The sequence below is a fragment of the Thermobia domestica genome, chromosome 1 (assembly GCF_964235325.1).
Source record: "Thermobia domestica chromosome 1, izTheDome1.hap1.1, whole genome shotgun sequence".
Classification (NCBI taxonomy): Eukaryota; Metazoa; Arthropoda; class Insecta; order Zygentoma; family Lepismatidae; genus Thermobia; species Thermobia domestica.
In genome coordinates, this window is record NC_137454.1 from 251410540 (window position 1) to 251433595 (window position 23056).

At 34.2% G+C, this 23056-nt stretch overlaps 1 protein-coding gene across 1 annotated transcript in view; it reads right to left on the reverse strand.

Annotated features, from left to right (window-relative positions):
- Positions 1 to 23056, reverse strand: part of Usp39 (ubiquitin specific protease 39) — a 71846-nt gene that overhangs the window by 46923 nt on the left and 1867 nt on the right. The window contains exons 2-5 of the mRNA XM_081771975.1: positions 21358 to 21504; positions 20558 to 20671; positions 7681 to 7856; positions 6970 to 7195 (exon numbers count right to left, since the gene is read on the reverse strand). Coding sequence (XP_081628101.1) covers positions 6970 to 7195; positions 7681 to 7856; positions 20558 to 20671; positions 21358 to 21504 — 663 coding nt within the window. The remainder of the gene's footprint in view (positions 1 to 6969; positions 7196 to 7680; positions 7857 to 20557; positions 20672 to 21357; positions 21505 to 23056) is intronic.

The window sequence follows — 23056 nt, forward strand, 5'->3', positions numbered from 1 at the left end:
GTGCCTTGAAATCAAACGCATCGACACTTTTACGTAGGTTTATGCTAAAATCTTGTCCCTTATCTGTAACTTTCTTAATTCGACGTGTGTATTCTTTCCTACATTTATTATGCACTGTCACTTTTTCTTTATCCACTAAACTCTTATGCAAGTCATCTCCTCGAATTAAGCTTATGGAGCGAATAGTTTCTAACCCTCTAGTCACGATCACAGCCTCATTTTCGGATATCGGGTCTTTGCATATCACACATACAACACTCTCCATCATATCCATTGTAAACCCTAATCAACACGAAAATTAGCACATTTTGGTACTCATTTTCAAGCCAAAACCACTGATCCCACCAAACACTGTTCACTAGTCAAGTTTATTTAAGCTGTCGAAACTGCATATAAAGACAGAGTTACAAACAAAAACTTCGAACCGTTGTAGATACAACAACGCTAACATGTGTTAACGCTGTTGCCAAATTTACGCGTTGCCAGGTATGCGCTATTAAAGAACCTAGCTTATCAAATTTTCTTTTCCATATTTGGGAAAATAAATATACTCAAATACTTGGTTTTCTCGTACGTAAGAAACTAACGAACTTATAATTTGTGAAGATATAGTTTTGTACTTTCAAGTGCAAATATTTTGATTGCTTTTCATATAAATGAAAAAGGCACATAACAACCGGAGAAAAAAAAACTGCACTACACATGGTGCCGCGTTTACTGCGCGCTCTATTAAACCATTCAGACTTGAGTTTTTGGACAAAACTAGGATATATTCTTGTGTATTTTTGTGTGCTCTACAACATTTGCTTCATTACTTCTTTTGATAACACGGACCGAAAAGAGCGAAAATCGAGTTGTATTGAAAATATGTATCGAAAAATTTTCGGAGTTGTAATTTTTATATACTTTGTTTACATACATTTCCAATTAAAGGTTTAAATGTTGTTTTCAGTGAATAGTCTGGAGTGTCTGCGATAACCTCGCGCAAACCGCACATCAATATCTCTCTTGTGCCCGATGTTATGGCCTTCAAAAGGAACATAAGTAAAAAAATTTTCAATGGCGGCCATTTTCCAAGATGGCGGCATGTTGCCCAGGTGGGATTTTTTGGGATTTTGAGTATGTTAATCAGGGGTATCCAAAGAACACATCCACCAATTTTCAGCTTGTTATACTATTTTTCCGCACTTCGAACTAATTTTCCTATACTATATTTCTCGTAACACGACTGGAGCTAGAAATGTCGAACACGAATATTGGAACTGAACTGAATTATTATTAAAGCCATAATCGAGGAACAGGTTTTTAAGAACCTGCAGTAAAGATCTCAAAGCAAGAACTGAATGTTAAAGTCGTCTTATATATATATATATATAAAATAAAAAAATGTAGGTATTATAGAAGGATATAAAAATAAAATCTTGCAGAAAGTGTGGATATTACGCGGCATTACAATTGGCTGTCTACGAACTAAAAATATACTCTCTGTAAACACAGTTATACAGAAGGTTATTGATGTGAATTACAATGTCTTAAAAGAAAAAATGAAATGAAATCTTTGAGTTTTACGTCCCACGGTTATGCCGGTTAGGCTAAAGGAGACGGTGATGAGGAGTAATGAATGAAATGGTGGAATGAAGAAAGTGGGAGGAAACGGGAGAACCCCGAGAAAACCCACGCACACGGTGTTTGTCCACCACAAAGCTTACTTGGCGGGAGCTGGGATCGAACCCGGGAACCCAAGCTCCAGAGGTGAAAGCTCTACCACTGAGCCACCGCGGCCCCAATGTCTTAAAAGAATGGGAAAACTGGCATTGTTGGATAGGCCAAATGGCATAAATAGAAGAAACATAAAAACGATATATTAGATGTATGATGTGTATTAATGTTGTTAAGAGTTTATGAATATTGAACATGAGAGAGAATTCTACGACGATAATAAAGTATCGATAGTTACCTTGTGGAGGTGTGACTATTGGTGGATGATCATATATAATGTAAAATATGGTATTAAAGGAAGGAACCAAGTTAAGTGTATAATGGACTGTGTAGTTATTGTAAGAGTAAGTTAAGAAAGTAGATTATTGTTAAATTGGACAGATACAAGGTTCCAAAGTTACTGTCAGATTGGACAGAAAATATGGTTCCAAAGTTATTGTAAAGTTTACTATAAACTGCTGTATATAGTGGCTGTGAAAGTTATTTAATTGTTTTGAGGGAGATACTTCCTTCGTTCGATCAAAAGCTGTAAAACAATGTCATCTCCTAAGACACAACTAAAATCATTAGGAAATCATAAAGGTTCGTGATACCAACCAAAGATCGAGGAGTGGTGGATCAGCAAAGAGGTATTTCAAACGAAGACAATAATACACAGCAAAAAGGCGTGTTGTATATCGCTGATACGAGCTGCCTCAACGGACGGCAGGATGCAAGGGAAAGCTACAGCGATATAGCGCACACGAACGACATGGTTCTGAATGAGTCTGTTACGATGGTAAGATAGACGGTGGTTCGTTTACTTCTACCTACATATAAGCTAGCAAGAAGATAAGCACACCAGCGAACAATCGGATTGACCAGATACTGAAAAGTCATTAGTTACTTGAACAGAGACGAGCGAACAGACAAATAAGCATTAAAACCATAGTCAATTTGGACTGGCACCCGACATCCCAAAGGCAGTAGAACACAAAACTCTGATATTGTAAAATGTAAAGCACTTAACATAACATCTTACGATATTTAACATATCAAGCAAAAATGTCAATGATATGGTGCTGAAATTTTTAATTTACATGATTAAACGGTGACAGTACAATGCCCGGTAATATTTCCCCGTTTTACTGAATGCAAGTGCATACAGCATCAAGATACGCATCGTTTCATCACACAAAAGCAGTGAATAAAGAACAATGTTTAACTTGAGAAGGTCAAATTCGCATTTTTACCCAAATTCTATCATTAAAAATATTACAAAATGTATATATTTATAAGTGATATAAGTTTACTTTACGTGCACCTCAAATTAACGTTTTGTTTCAAGAAATAGAAGAAATACGGGAAGATGTAACAAGTTTTTGTGTTCAACCTACATTTGAAAAACTGACGAGTCGAAGTAATCAACTAAAATTATTCAACACAAGATAAGCAGTTTCTACATTTAATTTGATATATTAAAAAGTTTCAAAGTATTAAGCGAACCATAAGGAAACCTGGCGCTCAGAAAATGGGAGTCACTGGTGAGCTTTTGTTTATGCTACGAGAACTTTGGGTTTCTCAAGCCACTGAAATCGGTTACACAGAAACACTTAACATTTCCATTCTGTCCTGTAAATAAACTACTTCTATAGTAAGCAACAAGCATACTCATACAAGTCATATTTCTTCTTTCGCGCTCTAAAATAAACAGCATTCTTAAAAGAATCGAAAGAACAACTAAATTCAAGGTACTTTATCTTATTTGTAGTTTCCTCTTTATAGGAGAACTGAAATGGTAGCAACTATTTATATACATCCAATACAAATGGCATATCTGAAACGTTTACTGTCCTGCGATGTAGTAACCATAGCCGAGTACAAACCATTGCAAACGATGTGGAATTTGAAGTATACCTATAGCAGTACTTATTCTGTTGGTGGTTCTAAGGGGACAGTCTATTGCCTGAAGAATCTCAGGAGCAGCTTTGAAACAAATGCAACGAAGTGATTCACCTTAGAAAATGAAATGAATCTTTTAGTTTAACGTACCCACGTTTATGCCTTTTTAGGCTAATGGAGATGGACCTTCATCTTGGGAATCAAAGCCACAGTGTTATAGTATAGTAAACGGTAGAGCATTTTCCAGCCGCAACGAGAGAACAAATCAACTAAAGGTTGCACTACATAAGCATAAACTGTGTCCTACAAAATAATGGGAGAAAAATGTTGCCACTTCTTTCGCAATGTTGATCATAAGTTATGTTCAAAAGTGACAGCCTGTTCTTGTGGTACGGTATGCGTTGGGACATCGTCATCAAAATCGTGACATGCATCATATGTCTCATACAGTATAATATGGCGTATGAAAACCAGTTCTTCGTATTCATCGCATAGGCAGTTTGAGCAGCATCGTATCATAGCAATTTCTGCATTTACGTCATGATGCGGAACACACTACGTAGCAAATTTTCTCGCGTTCCTAGATGCTCTTCAAAATATGAAGTATAATTGTACGTGATAATCCTGTGTGTGAGTCTGATTCACGAACCGTCTCTCGTTGATCAATCTTCAGCAACGCGTCGAAGCCTGTATTTCCTCTTCATTGACACTACGGCGAATCACCCGAGGTATGTCTGTCACACTTTAGTGTCCGTCACCGGAGGCTTTTACTCATTGTACCACTGTCCTGTAAGACAAGGCTGGTTCCCCATACACCTTACGAAGATCTCGATGGTGGTGTTGTGCCAAAAGGAACATTTAACCTTTTAACAAACATTATGCTAAGAACATCGTGACTAAGCAATTTTAGACGCTCCTTACATGAGGCAGTTCTGTGTTGCCACTATTAAAGTTAAAATCCCTATATTTCTAGGTTCTTTTTTCAGTATAAAAGTGGGAAACAACAAAGGTCAGAAGCATGAAAATGGAAACAAAATTGAAGAACACCCATCGAATTTGTTAAAAATCATATGTATACGTCTTCTGTCGGGTGTAGTCGATCCACCATGTTGTTTTTGGTTATACTATTCTATGCTTGTGTCAATTTTATTCATCTTCCTGCTTTTCGACAGACTTACACAGAACTTCCCCAAATTTTCCTACCATTTGTTCAGATGACTTACATCAGGATTATATTAAAATTAAAATTAAAAAAAAATCATGATTCACTGCTCTGTTTAAATTATTTTGCTTTTTTCTTTAATGAAATCAATGTCCTTTTTCAAGAGTTTGTAAGGCTCAGAAATGAAGTTCTCGCTTCATATCACTAACCTGATAACCTGATAATCGTTATTTCATATATTAACAATGTATGATTTCTCACAAGTCACTGAGATTTCATAAATTACACTACTTTATGTAACAACACTACAATAATTTTCACACAATATTAAACGGTTTTCAACAACTTTTCTAGTTTACATTTTGCAATAGTATGTTGACTATACAGTTAATTTGTGATCTGACAATGGTTTCGCATTCTTTTTTAATCGCTTTTTTTTATTTATGTTTTTGCCGATGAATATTTTTCTTATTCATGTCAACCAGAAATGCTAAGGATAATGGAAGTTTAGGTCCATTCCTCAGTGTTTGTATCCTTCAGAGAAGTAAAATGATGATACTATCTACTAAATTTCGACTTTATTGTTTAAGTTATTCTATTTACTGAACATAAGGAGAAGAAGAAAGAAAAAAAGAAAGGGAAACAAATGTGTTACGAAGCAGTTCGAGAAGTAATCCAGAGAACTAACTGAATTAGCGAACACTAAGGTTTCCGATATATAGAAAGAAAATAATATCACTTGACGCACTACACAGGTAACAATATTCGCTGTTTTATATAAATTAGTCCATTAAGACGCATATATTAATATGTGATAACAATCTTTTTCCACGCGTTGGCTTGTGCCCGAACGAGGAGAGAACACTGTTGTGCATGGGTATCCTGGAACTCAGTTGGAGATGTTCTGTAGACCTATGTAACAAATCTATTATTTTTTATTATTTCTTACTAAAAATTAATTTATTTTAACTTATAGTTTCTTTTTCATCTCGATACACTTTGTCCAACGTTTTTTCAACACCTTGATGACTTTCAAAAAATAAAATTTGTCAAATGTTGAAAACAGGAGTTTGTGACAAGCATGATTTAGTCATCCAAGCAGATCTTTTTCCATATGCCAGAATTTCAGTCTTTTAAGAAATAAAAGTTTGAGAGAGGCAAATCTGGAGAACATAGTGAATGAAGTAGCAGTTCATAGTGTAATTCGACAGTTATGGCCATGACAATCGGATAGGTGCAGCAGGGGCATTATCCTGGTAACGGAGAAATTTATTTTATTCGCTAGAGTCACTTTTTTGTCTGTTCTCTGTGAAAACAATCTAATGAGACATAGTAGTGATCATCCTTGCCAGTAGATGGAACAGTTCTTGCCTAACTTCTCTTTCTTTCTTGTTGATATTAATGAATCCAAGTTTCATAATTAATGAAATAATGCCTCAAAAACTTCTTTCACGTGCCCTAACACTGTCTCGAAATATTTATGCTATTCTACTTTTGGTCAACAGTAAGTAACCGCAAGAACCGTCATACCGGCAACTTTTTTTACTTAAATATTCATGAAGAATTAAAAAAAAACTCGACTGAAATGTTTACCATCTCAGCTATCTTAGGTATCTTCATCGACGTTTTACATAAAATCATAAATTTTATTCATCATTTTCTCCTCCTTCGGATTCCAAACATCATGCATGCTCATACAACTACAACCAAAGTCACTTCTTTTCTATTCAAATATTAAACACGAATTTATCGGTTTAGAACGTTGTCAATAACTGCATAATACAATCGGAATTCTCAGTTTATTTACTGAAGACTGTCAACTTCAACTATAAAATGAAACTTGCGGTTGGAATGCCATCTAATAAAAGGTCAAACTTACCACCAAAGGATCCTTGTGTATATCCTTCTCACAAAGTTAACTGCACTACTTCTAGGTGAAATATTTATTTTTCAAAAGTCTTTAGAGAAGTTTAAGGAATTTTGGAACTGAAAGTTCGTTTCTTTCTGATATACAAAACCACAACTCACAAACAATCGTACCGAACTTAAAATTCCTTCAACTGCTACAAAAGATCCGATTGTATGAATTTATAGAAGTATTCGAATTTTCCTTCTTCTTTATAGTAATTACATATTTCACATCTACACAGGATATTCAAGGTCACATAAAATTGTTTGCTGACAGAAAAGATTTTAACGTTACTTACCTTGCTCAATGAACTGAAATTTTTTTCTACTCCATAATACTACAGCCTGAAGCATTTCATGAGGTGAAACATGGGCCTTAAAGTTTCGAGGATTCCACAACTTTCTCAAAAGTTCACCAAAACGTTGAACAAGAAGGAACGAACTGTCACCTGGAGGCCGTTTCACTTTAGCATAATTAATCTCACGCAGAAAGTAATTTCTCAAGGGTGGAACGTGAGACAGTGCCTAAAATCATTTATGAAAGAGGATACTGTAAATTTATAAACTTTAATCAACTTGCAATTCACATGCAATGATCCTTCAGCATTATAAATAGTAAATTTTTCATATAGGTAAGAAATACACGATTACTCAAATAATTTCTAAATTGATGCCGCAATTTCTAAAATATAGTTGTATTAACTCAATATACTAACTGAAAATAAGAGATAAGAAAAGCAATTCCAATCATTGAAGTCAATACAGGTTACTATTAGATGGATAATACAAATTCATTAAAATAATTAAAAAAAAAAAAAAGAAGTAAATAAATAAAATGTAATTTCTGCAAATTTTATCGAAACAAAAAAATTCCCTTCATTTCGAAGAAGAAAAATCTTTAACATGGTACTAGAGTTTTTCAATTCTCTTCAAATATCCATAAATAAATGATGACATAAGAACGTGACTCATCAGCATACACAAAAGTGAATTATTGTCACCATACTTACTTGCAAAATTACGTTGCAATAGTCATTTGCTTTGATATTATTGAGACCCACAATCCCTGGTAAGTACATTGTTCCATCTATTGCTCGAGACAGTTTGTCACTTGTATCCAGTTTTGATATTTGTTCAACAGTAAATGTTGGATTCAGTACATATTTTATATCGTCCAATGATGAATCTGAAATAAATTCATAAAGTACAGTATCGAGAATCCTACGACTGAAAAGAGCATACGTTACAACTGCATCTGAATATGTGTATAAAGTTGCTTTGTTTAAATCTACAATATATATATATATATCAAATTCCTTATCAGAATATAGTAAAATCACAGAACGTAAGAAACATAAACTAAGAGCCTTCGGTAATCTGTTTATTAGATGGAAAGAAGAAGGATGAAAACAAACATTAAAGAAGACAGAAGTATTTGTGAAGTTTTAAGATGGATACTCCATGGTAATTAAGTTACATTATTATGGTGCCAAGGTGAAAGTGGAGAGAGTTCGGTGAAGAAAGAAAACGAATGCTGGCCCATAGGATTAGGATAAAAAGGATAATGAATGAAGAGAAAATTACATATGTATAATTATGTAAACTACAAAAAGAATAAAATAACAATATTTGTAAAAATAAATAAAAATATAATGAAACGTAATAACAAAAGGAAATGATAATACATAACACATGTAATGCCTCGCGTTTCGCGAAGACATTACAAGCTTTAAAAATTTAGTTTCTGAATTTATTTGTTTATAATTGGTAGATAGTTATTGATTTATTGTAGATTGTTCTTATAACTACCAGTTACATTTGTTTCGTTGTTGATTTTGTGAGTTGTTAATAATTTACTAGTATTTTGTATAGATTATTAACAAATTGATACATTGACGAACAGGGTCTATCTCTGCACCATAAAATTCTAACATACAAAAAAAAAGAAAGTAACTAAGATCTAAAAAATTATTCTTTTGTTGAATAATAAACAAACATAAAGATATAAAATTTGTTATAAGTTCAAATGGGATTGATGTCTGGTTTTAATGTTGAATTGTAAGACCTAACCTATAAAACATCGATTTATATGATAGTCAAAGTAAAACAGAACTGTATTTAGAATTCGTTTTAAGTAGTTGTACATGGAAAATGTTAACTGAAATTATGAATCATTAACCGGTGAACCCGCTCCGGGTTCCCATAGACAATAATCCGATGTCCTTTAATCTGGTATAAATTTTGTTTGAGCTTCATCTAAATTACTGTATAAGTAAATTATAACCCATTATCTGTGCACGGTTTTGCAAGTACTACGATATAATTCTGGTTGAAGACATAAGAAGTATCCACACTTAAAAGGTTATTGATGATGATGGCGGTGTCTGAAGTTTAATATGGTATGGATCGGATGTATGTTACCTATATCACCTTATTGGGAATTTCGTGCTGGAACTATCGACTGCTTATTGCTTGGTGCTATTTTTGAGGTATGTTTAATTATAAAAATAAATAATCGACAAGAATGAAAGGAATAAAGTATAATTTAGTAATGTTATTAAACATAATGATACGAAAGTTGAAGAAAATGTTGAATGCTAATTAATAATATTGAAGTCATAAAAGGAAATATGAATATGTCTGAGAAATAAAATAGATAAACATCTTGTGCACTAAAGCAATGTAGATCATTATCCCCAGTAAATATAATACAAATAAAACTAACTGCAACAATAGTGCAAGCAATTTAACGACTGCTATCATGTACCTAGGTGTGTTTATCTGTAAGTACCTACAAAGCTATATATAATAAAATTGTAAAATTTTGCCATCTGTAAAAAATCGTATTAAACCGTTATGTACAGATAATGTGATTTATCAAAACTGTCATCGATTTGTTCACTGATTTATGTTTTTATATATATGTGTATGAATGTATTATGTTACCTAATTTCTTTTAGACAATAATACCATGAATCTAAAACACATTTCGATAATCTTGATTTTCTAATATATCTAATAGTAAATTCAATTTTAAAATATGTTCGATTCCTTGGGGTACGGGCTCCCTACATTAAGAACTTGGATGTATTACTGCAAGAAATCTCCGTTGCGCATTAACATCAGAAGACAAGGCATTACAAATTTGGCGACATCCAGTATCAGGATATATAAAGTTGAGTCTCTCTTGCTGCAGTATAAGAAGTTTGTCATACTAACTTGAGGAGCATGAATCTTGGCAGTTATTTACCAGAAGGCGCCAGAGGTAAATTCTTCCAAGAAGAATCATGGAAGGTCGAAAATAATCTGTATCTTGTGTTGAGAGAGATTCGACTGCAGAATGTTTGGAGTCTTGGACCTGGGGAATTGATGTGTCTAAATTTGTGAAAAGAAATTTAGTGGTCTTTTAGGATACAAGTTAGATTTGAAAATTTGTAGGCATCGGATTCTAATGTTAGTGGGAACCCAAATGGGTTATTTGATGATTTTAATTATGTCTCGTAAACTTCGTGATATAAGAAAGGACTCTGTGAGTGACAGCAGTGATGATGAACAGTGTAAATGTTGTGAGGACAGAACCGCAGGATTGAAGATCATTGCTTGCGATACCTGTGGCGAGTGGTATCATTTCAGATGTTTAAATATACCAGAGGAAAGATTCGAGGAGTTAAGTGATGAAAATACACGTTGGACATGTCCTAACTGTGAAGAAAAGAGTGAAAATCAGCGACGTAGCCTTACTATGGATTTTGAAGGTCAGGAATTAGCTGAAAAGGAGAAACAGTTCACTGGAGAGGTACATGAAGGTTTAGATAATGAGAAAACAAGAGAAGCTGAACAGAAGAATGTAAACATAAGTGAACCCGGAACTTCCTCAGGACAGACAAAACAAACAACAGGGATTGAAGAAAAATTGGAAATAATAATGAAACAGTTGTACGAATTGAAGTGTGAAGTGCAAACTTCCACCAAAGAGATGAAAAGGGAAGCAGCTGAATTTCGGAGAGAAATGAGAGAAGAGTTCAACCATTTAGTGAAACAAACGGATGAAAAGTTATCGGAAATGGAGAATTTAAAAGAAGAGAATAACAAAAGAATGGCTACTCTTGAGAATAATATGGATGTGATGCTAGAGATTCAAGAAAAGTCAGAAGCGAGAATGGATCATTTAGAAAAAGAAAATGAGGTCAGGAAGAGCGACATAATGGAAAATAAAATGAAGGTGGAATCTTTACGTAGGGAGATGGATGCTAAGTTCGCTGTACTTCAAGAGGAAGTGAAAACATTGAAAACTGAATCATCAACCACACCTACCACGCTTCCCATCGAAAAGAGTGCTAATGAGAATATTGTAGTGACCCCTAGCGTGTCCAATGCCGTAACTTCCGCTATTACAACGGTCACTACTGTTAATAGTAACAGTTATTTAAACGTAAAACAAAATGATTTCTTGTCGTTTAAACCAACAAGCATGACACCGGAAATAATACAAACTAAAATAAATCCGGGTGTTATTGTAACAGGACCTCCATCTAGTAGAAATTCACAGGAAATTCCTGAAGTGTGGTCTAAGGAAGAGAATTTGAATACGGTATCAAATCCCAAGCCAGTGATGTCGTTTATCGGAACAAATATACAGTGGAGAGATTTGCGCGACTTTCCTAAGTTCGAGGGACAAATAGGTGAAGTAGGTATTGCTCGAGCATTTCTGGAGGAGGTAACACAGACGCTGGACTTGTTCCAATTGAATGATAAAGAAAAACTGGTTATCGTTCAGCGTTGCCTGATTAACTCCGCAGGTGCATGGTTTCGCAATATAGCCCATGAATTACAGACTTATGATGATTTTGTCTACATGTTTAAAAGACAGTACCTATCATCGAGATTGGAGGATGCGCAAAAACGTCAGCTGCAGTATATGAAGTACGATCGAAATCGAAATTTATCGCTAGCTGATTTTGCCTGGAAACTCGTGGATCGATATCAGAAGGTAGTGAGCACGGTAGATGAAAAAGAATTAATTGAACTTGTTCTTAATGCCATCCCACCGGAAGACAGAAAGATACTCCGTGCTAATCCTAGCAAATCTGTGGAAGATTTACTCATCCGATTAGCTGATATGCAGGACTGTCATACTTCTAATAAAGAATTTAGAGAAACACGGAAAACATTCGTTCGTCCACCACGAGTAAATTATGCCAAGAGAGTCAAGACAGACAATTCTGCCCAGACAGATTATAATATGACGGATATGATGTCTGGGTCGTGCAATTGTAATAGAAGGAATAATGGTCAATTTTATAGAAACAGTAACTATAATAATTATAATAAGAGAAAATACAAACCTCCAAGGAATAATTCATGGTCTCATAATCGCCCACCTCATCTTCCGTCAACGGGAAATACTATAGCAACTCAAACAGGAAGTTCAGTTGATGTTCCGTCTCCGATGCCAACTTGTAATACTGTAAATAGCACCATGCCGGATACGAACCAAATGTCGAATCTTGCTGCAAATCTGGATCGGGAAAACACATCACGCAACCGATCTTGAAGGGGGAAGGCGGTTGCGAGAAGGTTCATATGACCCCTGGTTGTCGTATAACCGCTAATAATAATAACTATTTATCTGACGCAGATTTAAATTACCTAATTGCATTTGTAATTGAAGATGATCATGAGGGAGATATTATAAACAAATTAGAATATTGCTATCCGTCCCCAACTATTCGAGGCACGATAGGTGATATACCTCTTATGTGTATATTAGATTCTGGGGCAGAATTAAATCTTTTGAGTGATAGGATTTGGAACCAATTACAGGCTAAATTTCCCTCGGTAAAATTGCGTCCGTTTTCGAATATAATCTTAGGAACCTTCGCTGGAAATGAGAATTTTCATGTACGAGGCTTACAAGTTGTTAATCTGCGACTATCGAATCATCTCTTTGAAGTACCATTGTTTATTGTAAAGAATATGAAACCTGATATGCTTCTAGGTAGTCCTTTTTTAAATAAATTCAAATGTGTTATAGATAGTGAACGGCAAATTATTCGATTAAGAGATAATGATGATAAGTTAGTTACACTGGATACGTCTAAACCGAGCTTTATCCAGCTTTCATTGAATCCAGAAGGAACTATTGAAAAGGAAATATTCGAATTTACTATGAAATTAAATTCAGATGAAAACGAAATTATTATGAATCCTGAACCAAACGTTACCGAGGAAGATCTAAAACTTTTTGTAAACTCTAGAGAGGATTTAAATGAAAGTGTTAAACAGAAGTTATTAGAATTATTGTTGCGATTTAGATGTATGTTCACAGAATATCCTAGACGGATAAAAACTGAGCCATACAAAATACAACTAACTGACACAGAACCAGTGGTAGGAAAATTATATAATGTACCTCAAGCAATGCGATCCGAATTTGAAGAGGAATTATCCAAATGGGTTAAATACGGTATCGCTGAGGAAAGATCCTCGCCTTATAGGAACCCGATGCATTGCGTCAGAAAATCATCGGGTGGTGTGAGACCAGTGTTAGATCTACGAGGACTGAATGCCAAAGTGGTGTCTCCAAAAGTACAAGTTGAACCTATAAATGACATATTATCACGGCTAGCTGGAGCAACAGTATTTTCATCTTTTGATTGTACTTCAGGGTATTATGGATTGGGCTTGCATCCAGACTCATATGAGTGTACCTGTTTTGTCTTTCTCGGAAGACAATTCTGTATGAAAGTGCTTCCTATGGGTCTCCGTTCCTCACCTTCTGTCTTTCAGCAGACAATGAACAAATTTTTCGATATGACTACTCGTGCATTTGTAACTGTTTATTTGGATGATGTTCTTTGCTTTTCACGGGATCTTGGTGAACATTTTCAACATCTTGAACGAGTCCTACGTATTTTTGATGATGCGAATTTCTCTTTAAATTTTAAAAAATGTAAATTTATTCAATCAGAGATCAAGTTTCTAGGACATGTCATTGATGGAAAACAAATCAAAGTGGACCCGAAGATGAATGAGGCCATTCGTTGCTTTCCAGTTCCTCGTACACGAAAACAATTAAAATCCTTTCTAGGAATATTGGGATGGAGACACCGTCACATTGATAGATTTGCCGAATTAACAGGCCCGCTTTACAAACTCTTGAAGAAAGACATACCATTTAAATTTACACCGCAGATGTTTGAAAGTTTTGACAAACTGAGACAAGTAGCGAGCAGTCCACCTGCATTAGGACAACCCAACTTTGACTACGACTTCCACATTTATAGTGATGCATGCGCAGAGAATCTTGCGGGTTATCTGGCCCAATATCAGGATAATAACGATGATCCTACTATCATTGCTTACGCCAGTCGACGGGTGAAATTGCACGAAATGTCAATGTCAATCTTTCAACTGGAACTTCTATCAGTTCTATTTCTGTGTGAGCGCTTTGCTTATTATATTTTAGGTCGTACTACTATAGTTCATTGCGATAATAATGCCGCTACATATGCCCTCTCTTTGAAAAACTTGGATGCTCGAACAACAAAACTAATTTTGAAGTTACAGAAATATGATCTAAAATTTGAACATATCTCTGGGAAAGATAACTTTGTGGCGGACACGTTGAGTAGATACCCACCTGAAACATCCGAACAAGTTACTCAGTACTTCATTAATTCCACAGAAAATAGTGAATATCAAACAGAAATTAATCATACTGGATCATCCCTAGAAATTTTGCAGTTAAAGCCTATTCGACGAGATGTTTTTATGTATTATGGAAACTGTAATTTTATTTTCAAGGAAGATCCACAATTGTTCAATTATACCGAAATAATAAGGGCACAACAAACAGATGAATATTGTAAATATTTGAAAGGAAAATTAGATACTGGCAAAAATTTAGAAAATATCAAATTATATAATGGAATTCTATTTGTAAGAAACCCAAAAAGAGGTACTTGGTTGCTAGTAGTGCCGAAATCGTTAACTAAAATCCTAGTAATGAAATTACACAATAAAGGCCATTTTGGACAAAAACAATGTTTGGCAATTTGTCGTAGTTTATTCTATTGGAAAACGATTAAAAGAGATATGATAGGAGCTGTTCGAAATTGTATTGCATGTGCCGAAACAAAAAGCGCTAACAAAAGGATTGCAACTGAAGAGCACCACCTCTCTTCCAGTTATCCTCATGATAAATTAGCAATTGATTTGGAAGGTAAATTGCCCAAAAGTAAAGGTTACAATTATATTTTAACAGTTATTGATATTTATTCTAAATTTGTTTGCTTTTACCCATTGCGAAAGGCGAATACCACCGAAATTTTAAGAACTCTTGAAAAGCATTATTTTTATGTCTTCCCATATCCGAATACTATTATAACTGACAATGGTCCGCAGTTTCTTTCAAAACCGTGGACACAATACTGCCAACAAAGGAATATTAAACATTGGCATACAACTCCTTATAATCCGCAAGGTAATGGTGTGGTCGAACGGAAACATAAAGAGCTGAACAGATTACTTAGATTATACTGTAACGAAAACCAATCGGAATGGAGCACAAAATTAAAACTTGTACAAGAATTACTAAATAATTCTATAAATATCCATACGAAACAAACACCATCAGAGATATTCTTATCTTTTTCGGCAATAGACACATTCAAGCAAAATTACAAATGGCCCAAGGAATTATTACCTCTGGATATTCACGATCGGCTTATAGCAGTACTGAATCCTATTTATATACCAAAGAATAAAATCGATGATGTTCAGCTTAAAGAACAAGATTTAGTAATGAAAAAGACGCATTACCAATCCTCAGCTATCAAACAAGAAACGGCGAAATATATGAAGTGCTACGTTGGACCATATGTAGTTAGTAAATTATTGAGGAACTGTGCGATACTGAATACCTTAGATGGGAAAACAGCTGGTACTCAGAATTTTCGCAATCTTAAAAAATTTAACTGTACAGAAGATGAAAAGCGGCGATTGATAGAAAATTATCAACCTGAAAATAAAAACTAAAAAAAAAATTATCTAAAGATAATTTTTTTAAGCCTCCACGGGTAAATTGTAATGCCTCGCGTTTCGCGAAGACATTACAAGCTTTAAAAATTTAGTTTCTGAATTTATTTGTTTATAATTGGTAGATAGTTATTGATTTATTGTAGATTGTTCTTATAACTACCAGTTACATTTGTTTCGTTGTTGATTTTGTGAGTTGTTAATAATTTACTAGTATTTTGTATAGATTATTAACAAATTGATACATTGACGAACAGGGTCTATCTCTGCACCATAAAATTCTAACATACAAAAAAAAAGAAAGTAACTAAGATCTAAAAAATTATTCTTTTGTTGAATAATAAACAAACATAAAGATATAAAATTTGTTATAAGTTCAAATGGGATTGATGTCTGGTTTTAATGTTGAATTGTAAGACCTAACCTATAAAACATCGATTTATATGATAGTCAAAGTAAAACAGAACTGTATTTAGAATTCGTTTTAAGTAGTTGTACATGGAAAATGTTAACTGAAATTATGAATCATTAACCGGTGAACCCGCTCCGGGTTCCCATAGACAATAATCCGATGTCCTTTAATCTGGTATAAATTTTGTTTGAGCTTCATCTAAATTACTGTATAAGTAAATTATAACCCATTATCTGTGCACGGTTTTGCAAGTACTACGATATAATTCTGGTTGAAGACATAAGAAGTATCCACACTTAAAAGGTTATTGATGATGATGGCGGTGTCTGAAGTTTAATATGGTATGGATCGGATGTATGTTACCTATATCACCTTATTGGGAATTTCGTGCTGGAACTATCGACTGCTTATTGCTTGGTGCTATTTTTGAGGTATGTTTAATTATAAAAATAAATAATCGACAAGAATGAAAGGAATAAAGTATAATTTAGTAATGTTATTAAACATAATGATACGAAAGTTGAAGAAAATGTTGAATGCTAATTAATAATATTGAAGTCATAAAAGGAAATATGAATATGTCTGAGAAATAAAATAGATAAACATCTTGTGCACTAAAGCAATGTAGATCATTATCCCCAGTAAATATAATACAAATAAAACTAACTGCAACAATAGTGCAAGCAATTTAACGACTGCTATCATGTACCTAGGTGTGTTTATCTGTAAGTACCTACAAAGCTATATATAATAAAATTGTAAAATTTTGCCATCTGTAAAAAATCGTATTAAACCGTTATGTACAGATAATGTGATTTATCAAAACTGTCATCGATTTGTTCACTGATTTATGTTTTTATATATATGTGTATGAATGTATTATGTTACCTAATTTCTTTTAGACAATAATACCATGAATCTAAAACACATTTCGATAATCTTGATTTTCTAATATATCTAATAGTAAATTCAATTTTAAAATATGTTCGATTCCTTGGGGTACGGGCTCCCTACATTAAGAACTTGGATGTATTACTGCAAGAAATCTCCGTTGCGCATTAACATCAGAAGACAAGGCATTACACACAAATTATTTAAAGAAACATATGGAAAAAGTGAAAAAATTATGACAAACTAGGTATAAAAGAAAAAAGCGAATGAAGTACGGCTGAGGCAATTACAGACCAGTTATCGTTAAATGATTGTGTTTGTATTGTTCTCAAGCATCCCACGTCGGGCTATAGTTGCCGGCAACGGAAAGGTAAACAATGTCAACATAGCTTTACAACTACAACTTACTATATGAAATGAAAGTTTTGAGTTTTACGTCCCACGGTTATGCCGGTTAGGCTAAAGGAGACGGTGATGATGAGAAATGAATGAAATGGTGGAATGAAGAAAGTGGAAGGAAACGGGAGAACCCCGAGGAAACCCACGCACACGGTGTTGTCTACCACAAAGTTCACTTGGCGGGAGCAGGGTTTGAACTACAACTTACTAGTACATTACTGAACACTGAATATACGGTAAAGTCGTTGTCTGCACGATCGCTGTATGCATGTATGTTTTGGTACGCCTGTGAAGTTTGCTACAGTACAGAAAATTGCAATTATTTTAAATTTGTGTATTCGAAAATTTTTAAAGATCTTTACAAAAAATGAAACTTTGATATTTTATCGCTTATCTCAGAATTTTATCGGAAATATCTATATTCCATTTAAAAATAATACTCCCGATCAGAATGGATCTCTCGATGTGCTTTTCAAGTTAGAAATATCTTAGTACCTTAATAGCTCCATATAGGCTTTGTGGTAGACAAAAAAACGTGTGTGTGTGTGTGGGAGGGGTTCTCCCGTTTCCTCCCACTTTCTTCATCCCATCATTTAATTCATTCTCATAATAACCGTCTCCTTTAGTGCACAAGGCATAACCATGGGATGTAAAACACTTTTATGTAATTTTAATTTTGTTCTCGATTTTGCTTCGTTTCACGTTTGACTATTTCATAATCCATTTCCTCTTTTCCCTTCCCTTACTCAACATATGGACTCAAGCTTGCTGAACAAACGCTTAGGCATCCAAATGATACATTAAATTATGACACTCAAAACAAACTCACTGTTTCGAGACACACAGCAATTAGAGAGAGATGGGCGGGAACATGCCCTCTTACCATTATAATTGTTCTTGGAATTCTTTCTTAGTAAATGCAGTCCACACTGTGCATTTTCGTTAGCTATAGAAAATGTGTTCAGATGATGATTATCATCAGTTTTACCTAGTTTTTTTTCTTAAAGTAGTTCAAATTAATATTTTTAGAGTTTATAATTTTTAAAAAGAAAGAAAGAATTTTGAGTCAGAAGAAGAAAAGCAAGAACTTAATTCCTAAAAATATGACAGCAAACGGCTTAGAATTCAATTAGTTTATCCGCTGAATCAAGGAAGCCTCTCTAAAATAACTAGGAAATTAACCACCTAACAGGGGGACTGAGGATAATCCTTTGCATAACATGTAGGAAACTTTCATGAAGTAGTGAGTAATAAAATTTGGAAGTGTTAAAATAAACTTAAGATTCAGGCTCAAACAGCGACAAAATACACACTCCTATAGACGACGATGATAGCAGGGTGAAACAAACGACAAGCGTCTAGTGGAATAAATTATTAGGTAAACATAGTTGATATTCATATTACTAGTATGCACAGTAGTATTCATAATTTATTAGTGTAACATTTTTTATATTATGGATAATGCAGTTAATTAATTTGCAATAACGTCAGATGCAGAAAGACCGAGAAGCGAAAGAGTAGCTCGCAATCCGGTAACACTGTGTTCAATATTGCATACCACTGGCTACTGTTATGCATAAGTAATGAATTTATCTGTTAATGGATTTCTTAAGATGAACAATTTTCACACATATTATTTGCATAAATCATCAGAGGAAAATACTTCCTAATATTTTCCTTGTCGAATCCCTTCATACCTTAAGACTTTCATAAACCTGTCATACTATGTAATTACTTTAACATAATAAACAGACACCCGCAAGGCAACACGATTTCGTGGACACACCGAACGAGTGAGAATGACCAATGAGTATAACGTTAATAGTGATGTCAGTACGAAGTACATTAAGTAGTACTATAGCGAGCTGACGTGGCTGTGAAAAGCAGATTGAGTTTACCCGAGGTCGCATAATTGGGTATTGGAGGTGTGGTCGAAGTCAGCGTACCATCGGAGCTGTTACGTGTGTCATTAACAACTGCTGACAAGATTACAGTGTAGCTCAAATGGAACGGAAATACGGGAGGGATCAATGTCAAGTCTAAACCGTACTTACAGTCCTAAGTAGAGTAAGGACCAAGTCATCCAAACCTGTCAGTAACGTCGCCGCCGACGTTGACACATCTGCAAGAACCGAATAATAATATCTGCATAGTGTGAGAATGTACCGGCGCATTGGCGAAGGGCAGTTGCTGCTTACAAAAGAGACAATTGGGCCATTGCCATTGGTAACAAGCTACAACACTTTTTAAACTATGTTGCATTTTTCGATGCAACTGCTGGACGCAGAATTCGGACAACTATCGACAGTTGGTGAGGAAACAACTGACAGACTACGACTCACCACAATTCCACCATCCTAAGGTGAAATACGGCGGGGAAAATTCATTGGTGTGGGGTGTAATTTCGAACGGTGGTCGTAGGGTTTTTTTTTTTTTTTTTTTTTTTTTTTTTAAATTTGTACATAAATGCTGCGAAACATATCGAGGCATTGCAAGATGGACTGCTATCTTTCTCTGAACCAGGCGAATTGTTGTGGGACGCCACGAAATGGGTGACGTGTACCATGTCATAGGGATCCGCTGAAAGAGACAAAATGAATTCAAACTTTGCCATGACTAGGACAATCATCGTACATGAATCTTATGGAAATATCTGTCCTACAACAAAAATTGCGGGAACGAACACACAGATCCGCAAACAACAACAGTAACTTTAAGAAATCTATGACGAATGGTACTACATGTCACAGGATGCCATCAATGATTTACTGAATGCTATAGCACATAAAATCATCAAGTATTAACTCTAGAATCGTGAATGTTAGCTTCTGTGCGCTGCTACGCACCAATGGCCACGTATTAATAGTTTTTCGAGTGTCTATTTACTGTCAGGGCAGTGTGTTGTAAATGTAGATTTAAAAATGAAAATTCCAAATACTCTTAACCAACACGAGAAACTGAGGCACAATTTCGGATTATCCGATCATCGAGCATCCTGCAGTTACACAAATAGTGAAATTACGCGAAACCTAAACAAAATTAAAGCATGTAGCTAAAGGTAAATGCCACTACCCGCTTACACTTCTATCTTCCTATTAGAAAATCTCTACAATATATTTCTTATTAGTTAAAATCTGAATACTTACCAATGATTTCATAATTATCTGGAAGGCAATAAAATTTCAGTGTGTGTAAATTTAAAAAAACATGATGACTCTCTCCAACACTGTGAATATACGCATGAGTATTAGGTCCTCTTCCTGTTAAATAAAGAACAATCTAATTTTACCTAATTATATACGAACTACGAAAAATTATTACTAAGATCATAAATATCTTAAAAGAATAATAATAACCATATTTATGAAACAAATATTCAAGTTTCGAATTTCAGATTCTTATCAGTCTAAAAGAACTAAAAAGAAATAAAATGTTACAAATTGAATTTTTTTTAAAACGCAACTTGTACATATAATGGAATAAAATATATTTTATAATGCGCTTATTCTTTAATTATTCTTAATACCTTGTCCACCTATTTTCTGCAGACATTCAAAAGTTCACCTTAATTCTGCACATAAGTGTGCGCCTTCTACATGATCACATTTGTTTGACAGAAATAAGACAGATGTATAAGACACACCTAGCTGTGGAATTAAATTGAATCTTGGAAAATGTCCGCAGGAAAGTAGGTGGAAAAACATCGGTATCAATTAAAAAATCAATGCAACATTAAAGTTAAAAAACATTAAAGTGAAACAAATTATTAACAAATGCATATGCAAGATGATTCTTGTAATAATAATATAAACCTGTTCCATAGAATCATGAATTTGATTTAAGTTATGCCCTGTGAAAAGAAAAATATCCACTTTAAGCTACCTTTATATTTTATATATTTTAAAAGTATAATCAAATCAATAACCATTACAGAAATACTGCTTACCTTGGAAATATTTCCCGCACACCAAACAGGCATACACATTGATTCTGGATAATGAAACTGAGCACAATTTTTCGAAGTCGAAATCGAGAAACTGTCTATTGATTGTATCTAAATATGGACAAAGTCTAATTCGCGTTGATTTATTGGCTGAAATTATACAAATTATTGTTAACAGTTTTAGAGTAAAACATTACATATATTAGGCAAATAGAAAGTACAAAACATTAAGCCTATCTGCGTTAGTAAATTATATTTGACTATATCTCTATTTATATGTGCTCTTTTGGATTACTGTACAATTTACTTATTTCCCTTACTAAAAATTGATGAAAACGGAATTGAAGTGCAAAATGATTGGTGAGAGAGTCAATATATATATAAAAGTACTATACATTTACCAAATAGTTTGCAGCACTTACCTTCGGACCCGGAAAAAAAAAGTACAAAAGCTTGAAAAATGTTTTTATTGAAATGAAAAGTAGTTGCTCTGCCTTCAGCCCGCTACAGTATAGATTAAAACCGTATTTAATTGTTTATAGTATGCTAAGTATTAAGCTGACTAAAAAGAGTCAAAAGAACGTAAGAACAACGAAATGTTTCAGTTTTACGTCCCAGAGTTATCCTTGCTAGGCTGAAGAATGATGAGAAATGAACAAAATGATAGAATGAAAAAAGTGGAAGGAAACGGAAGAACCTCGAGAAAATCCAAGCACACGGTGTCTGCCCTAAACAAAGCCCACTTGGCGCGAACTAGGATCGAACCATAGACCCCACACACGAGAGGTGAACGCTCTATTACTGAGCCCCCTGAATGTAAGAACAATAAAGAGTAAGGTTTTAAGAATGATGTAAATTTTTCTAGAAAAGGAACACCAAGAACCATGTTAATTAATGTAAATTTTACATGGTAAACAAAATTAATTAGTAGACTGTTTGCTGATACAGTGTGTAACATTGTATACTTCTTTAAAAAATTTGATTCTTATAAGTGATATAAGTTTATATGGAGGAAAAACTAACCTTCTTAGTATTTCTATATAGACAATGTTATTATAACATCGATATTTCGGTTTACTTAATCGAGCAACCATCGTCAGGTTAAAACACTGGCTTCAATCATACTATGCGCTAAAGTTTTTTTTTTTTTTTTTTTTTTTTAACATGCTTGGTTGCAACAACACAGTGGAAATAGTTGGAATTATATAACAATTTATGTCAATACGACTTCCAGTTAACGTAAATACATATTTTTTTTTTTTATTGAAGCATCCATGAATTAGAAATCAATATATAAACATTCAATGCACTAAACTAGTAGCAATTAATACACAAAGAGTGAAAAACTGTATGACTGGACCGGGATTTTCGGCGTACTATGACGATGCGTTAACCACTACGCTACCCAGTCCGCTCCCAGAACAGCATTATCTCACTCTTGAAGTCAGTATTCTTTTACTCAGATCACATGGACTAGGTAGCGTAGTTGTTAACGCATCGGCACGGTACGCCCAAGATCCTTGGTTTGAGACCTGGTCTAGTCATGCACTTTTCTTTGTTTATCATTGAATTCGCAACTATAGAGGATTTGGTGTGTTAAAAATCGGTTGTTTCCTCCTTTCGTTAATAATAACAAATACCTTACTTAATTTTCTTGTATTATAGTGTATTAAGCACAGGTTTCTTCTGTGAGTGTACTTAT